We start from the raw sequence: 5,778 nt of genomic DNA, 5'->3' as shown, positions 1-5,778 counted from the left end.
TTATGTATTTTTTTATGTTACAGATTAGTCGAACATTAATGTAATGTTATGTATTTCTCTACACTGCTTCAGGTTAGTCTACCATTAATATAATGTTATGTATTTTTTACACTACAGATTAGTCGAACATTAATGTAGTGTTATGTATTTTTTATGTTACAGATTAGTCGAACATTAATGTAAAACCTGAAGCAGTGTAGAGAAATACATAACATGTAACATAAAAAAATACATAACACTACATTAATGGTAGACTGGATTAGTCGAACATTAATGTAGACTAGCCTATTGTTAACGTGGTGTGTTGGGTTTCTTCCTTCAGAATAACCTACTACTGACGAAGTGTGTTTTTCTTCGTTCTATTCGATAAGATATCATTGTAATTGCGTGACATTCTATTTAATTATTACAATTTGGAAACACTATTATTTTTCGTTCTTATTTCTTCGACAAATATTGTAATTTGAGTTCCTGAGAATATCTAGCGCATGCTATATTAACATTCTCTTTTTGTGCTTTTCTTAGCCATTTGCCATCGTAAATTTTAATTGGTGTATTAAAATTAATAAAATATCTCAATAACGTAGAAAATAGAACTAACAAATGTTCTTATTCAAATGCCTAAAAATCCATAAATAACAAACTTAACATAGAATATGTGAAATTAATTTAAGGTTTGATTTTTTTAAAATAAAAATTAAACCTTAAACAACAGAGAAAATGGACGTGACATCAATACATAGTTTTACAAACGTGCTACAGAATGGACTTAAAATAAAGAAGTATTTGAAAATAAAGTTGTTGTTTTTTGTTGTATTTAGAAATAAGAAATTATATTAACTTCACCTATTATTCTCATTGATAAAGTATGTAGTCATATATAAAACAAAACATTTTCTGGAACACAGTAAAAATTTACTCTCTACCAATATCTTTAGCTCATGAGAAATAACATAGCGTTTCGTCGACTAAAATAAGTGTAAATAAATGTGAAAAAGCGCAGGATCTGATAGATTAAGTGCAGCTTCAAAGTAAATATCAAAAAGTTCAGCCAACGTTTTTCAAAGATTCTGTTGTTATCAACATGTCGAGTAAACACTTTTTTTTTTTTACATAAGCCACTGAAATAAGTTTGTTTCAGTGAAGATGAGGTTTCCGGGGGGCAAGATACGGGTGGCAGGGGTGTTCTTACTAGAAGGACGTTCATCAAATACTGCTGTAGAACGGAAGAAAGTTACCGGAGATCGCTTATGTTACTTTTAGATCCGAACACTCTAATAAGCTCTTCTTCATATTCATCAATGTTCCGTTTGAGGATATCCATACACGGCCCAAGCAGTCGCTCAAAAGCATGGACGTCAAGAACTTTAATCAAAAACAAATTATACATTATAAGTTTACTATAAACTCTACTTTTTAAAAAAACTCTATGTTTGTAGAATAGACAACTAATGTATATAACTTAACCCATTATTCTAAACCATTTATGCCCCAAATTGCTTATAGATCCATGACCTTTTTTTTTAAATTACAGGACTTTTAGCAACATATTAATTACACTACAAAACTTTAACAAACAAGATCATTATTGGTAGTAGGTAGGCAAACAACAATTTTTCAGAGCAAGAAATTTCAATGTTCTGTTGATTGTTTGTTTGTTTTTGTAATTATGCACAAAGCTACACAATGGGCAATCTGTGCTCTGCCCACCACGGGTATCGAAACCCGGATTCTAGCGTTGTAAGTCCGCAGATATACCGCTGTGCCACTGGGGGGGGGGGGCATGTTCCGTTGAAACATGTAGTATGATCCCCCATCAATAAAACTTTTCCTTATGTTTATAAATCGTTGTTTTATTATTATATTAACATAATGTGCTTACTTAATTATTACCTTCTTGTATTTACTGAAGCATTAAAACATTTCGTGACAGCATTAATACTGTGATAGCCTTTTTAATATTTCTATCCAAGATTATCAGCATGTTGAAAAATATCATTTGAGTTTTAAAAATACTTTTCCCACTCCACTTATTGCACCGGGTGGAATAATTTGAACATTTCTGTCTGTCACAACAAAGAACCGGTAAAATAAAATGTGAAATTATTAATTATTAATTTGCTGTGTAAAATACGTAGAGAACCCTAGCAGAAATTAATAGGATTAATTACAATATTAATGATCTTTATACTTGACTAAGGACGCATATTTTGCTAATGTAATAATAAAACAACGATTTATAATTATAATGAAGTGATTTATTTGGGGGGGGGGGGGCATACCACATGTTTCGATAGAACGTTGGTCTATCTTCATACCTGAAGAAGGCAAACCAATCTTCTATCGAAACATGTAGTATGTCCCCCCCCCCAAAACTAAATCACTTCATTACAAGTATATATAACTCGTTGTTTGCCTACCTATAATTAAAAGGCAATGCTACTTCTACATTTCTCACAAGACTGTATCGATTTTAGTTCAGGTAATATATCCTACGTGCATAGGCGTATGGGGGATTTTTTCATCGGGGGGGGGGGCTGTACAATTTTTGCCCGAATGAGGTTATGAGTAAACAACTTTTGCTATCCAGTTTTTCTCGAATGGCCGTATTGTTTTGTAAGTTGTGGGAGGACTTCCGCGCCCCGCCTCATACGCCTATGCCTACGTGATTTTACCGTCGCAATAGTTTTAAATAATCATTGATAATATATAAATTAAATCTAGTTAAAATAAAAATTCTTAGTTCACTGAAAGTTGGGTGTTGTTGCGTGCGTTTAAAAGCTGTAAACAAAAATAGCAGATCATTTATTTGTTGTTTCCTGTCTAGACTAAAGTTATTTGTCGTCCACCAATGGATTTCTTACATACTTACATGCTAATCGAACGCTTCCTACAGCGTAGGCAGATGCTGCTCGAGGTTTATGAGTTACAAGAGCAAGTTCTGTAAGAAACAAACACAAAAATTTCATTTTTAATACAAGTACAAGGTTTAATACAAATACAAGGTCTAATACAAGTACAAGGTTTAATAAAAGTACAAGGTCTAATACAAGTACAAGGCCTAATACAAATACAAGGTATAATACAAGTACAAGGCCTAATACAAATACAAGGTATAATACAAGTACAAGGTCTAATACAAATACAAGGTTTAATACAAGTACAAGGTCTAATACAAAGTACAAGGATTAATACAAGTACAGGGTCTAATACAAGTACAAGGTCTAATACAAGTACAAGGTCTAATACAAAGTACAAGGTTTAATACAAGTACAAGGTCTAATACAAATACAAGGTTTAATACAAGTACAGGGTCTAATACAAATACAAGGTCTAATACAAGTACAAGGCCCCTTGTACTTGTATTATCTAATACAAGTACAAGGCCTAATACAAATACAAGGTCTAATACAAGTACAAGGCCTAATACAAATACAAGGTATAATACAAGTACAAGGCCTAATACAAATACAAGGTATAATACAAGTACAAGGTCTAATACAAGTACAAGGTCTAATACAAGTACAAGGTATCCACTCTTTTCTTATTCTAACTAACACTGGTGTTGGACTTTCTGTTATTAAATTACTATTTCACAACTTCATCGTTTGCTAGTTTTTACACCTGTGTTCCCACAAGTGACGTCTTTAAATACGTACGTAAATACTCAATTTCTAATACATGATTACTCTCGTAAGACACAGATTATTTGTCCAAAATAAAAGACACGTATTCCGTTATCCTTAAGGGTTATGTACCATTAATCAGCGTATACAATACGTTATTACTTATACCTGCGTCTTAACTTTTGTCTGGTAAAAAAAAAAGCGTAATTTTTTTTACATTGTAAAACTAACGCGAAACAACGTGATAAAATATAGATTTTAGTAAGAGGTAAAAGCAGTTTCACACGAATATTTTCAACTCTTCTTTAGATTTGTTAACACTAGAATCGTATAGGATGAATAAAAATTTCATATACTACAGAATGACGATCTGATTTTTTTTTATTCAAGTCTGATGAATTTCGACATTGTGCGTGGTAACGTTAATTAACTTCTTATACAATAACGTTAATTATAAACCAAACAAAAAAATTCCAAATTTTTTCTACTAATCTGGTTGATTACCTTAAAAACAATGAAACATTTTCAATGTACTTAATTTTTGATCATCAGAGTGGGGTTACACAAGATTGATTCTCAGTTGATCATATAGAACATCAAAACACGTACAGAAATGGAAATTTGGGTTATAAAAGCGTCTGTTTGTTTGTAATTAAGCACAAAGCTACACAATGGGCTATCTGTGCTCTGGCCACCACGGGTATCGAAACCCGGATTCTAGCGTTGTAAGTCCGCAGACTCCAGTCGTTAATCCTTCATAATTTACATACCGAAGTATTCGTTATCAGAATTGTATTTGTTTGATTATAGTAAAGCACAGAACTACACAAAAGACTATTTGCGCTGAGTCCACGACGGGTATCGAAGCCCGGTTTTAGCGTTATAAGCTTTCACACCTAACGTCTAGAGTACCCCGGCAGGACAGCTGTAAGTCTAAGGACCTATAACTCTACAATCCGGGGTTCGATTTCCTGTGACAGACACAGACAATAGCCCAGGATAGCTTTGCTCTAATATACATAAACTTACCGCTGAGCCACTAGGGAGCTCGCTATCAGAAAACCAGAAATTCGCATATCGTGAGTACGGTTAAACACATCATTTGATTATAGTGGAATGTATCTATCTATATGAAATTGAGCATTTAAGTGTTAAATACAACATGTTGCATCTACTTCTTTAGTTGTTCTGAGGTTCTAATATTGACAAATCTAATTAATTGAGTTTTATACACGGAAATGTTTGAATTACCTTTAATCTTAACATTAGTATTTTCTAAGGGTTCTTTTAAATCCTATTATTCTCATCTAGAATTAAAATTGGTTGTGTGGTAGCTTCAAGAAAAACAAAATAATTTTATTAAAAACCACAAACAGTTAAGCTAATCCTAAATGTGTTTACCTCCAAAATATTGTCCTTTAATCAAACGTAACAGTTCTTTCTCTTCGTCTGACTGAAAGAAAAAGAAAACCATACGAAATGTGTTTCGAAACAAATAAGACGAGGCAACATATAAACAATTATATTTGAAATCCTTGCTTTTAAGTAACATTTAATTCTATCTCTTAGTTTCCAGATAAATCTACTTTTAAGTACCATTTAACTCTATCGCTTACTTTCCAGATAAATCTACTTTTAAGTACCATTTAACTCTATCGCTTACTTTCCAGATAAATCTACTTTTAAGTACCATTTAATTCTATCTCTTAGTTTCCAGATAAATCTACTTTTAAGTACTATTTAACTCTATCGCTTACTTTCCAGATAAATCTACTTTTAAGTACCATTTAATTCTATCTCTTAGTTTCCAGATAAATCTACTTTTAAGTAATAAAAACTCTATCGCTTACTTTCCAGATAAATCTACTTTTAAGAACCATTTAATTCTATCGCTTAGTTTCCAGATAAATCTACCTTTAAGTACTATTTAACTCTATCGCTTACTTTCCAGATAAATCTACTTTTAAGTACTATTTAACTCTATCGCTTAGTTTCCAGATAAATCTACTTTTAAGTACTATTTAACTCTATCGCTTACTTTCCAGATAAATCTACTTTTAAGTACCATTTAACTCTATCGCTTACTTTCCAGATAAATCTACTTTTAAGTACTATTTAACTCTATCGCTTACTTTCCAGATAAACCTACTTT

At 32.0% G+C, this 5,778-nt stretch overlaps 1 protein-coding gene across 1 annotated transcript in view; it reads right to left on the bottom strand.

The window, feature by feature from the left end:
• Positions 1-1,073: 1,073 nt before the first annotated feature.
• Positions 1,074-5,778, bottom strand: part of LOC106470036 (cAMP-dependent protein kinase type II regulatory subunit-like) — a gene marked incomplete at its 5' end in the record, with an annotated part of 13,752 nt that continues 9,047 nt past the window's right edge. Inside the window, 3 exons of the mRNA XM_013930559.2 lie at positions 1,074-1,365; positions 2,873-2,941; positions 5,028-5,079. Coding sequence (XP_013786013.1) covers positions 1,235-1,365; positions 2,873-2,941; positions 5,028-5,079 — 252 coding nt within the window. The remainder of the gene's footprint in view (positions 1,366-2,872; positions 2,942-5,027; positions 5,080-5,778) is intronic.

The sequence above is a fragment of the Limulus polyphemus genome, unplaced genomic scaffold (assembly GCF_000517525.1).
Source record: "Limulus polyphemus unplaced genomic scaffold, Limulus_polyphemus-2.1.2 Scaffold3784, whole genome shotgun sequence".
Taxonomy (NCBI): Eukaryota; Metazoa; Arthropoda; class Merostomata; order Xiphosura; family Limulidae; genus Limulus; species Limulus polyphemus.
Note: the sequence above shows the minus strand (reverse complement) of the source record. Positions and strands in the feature narration are given on the sequence as shown.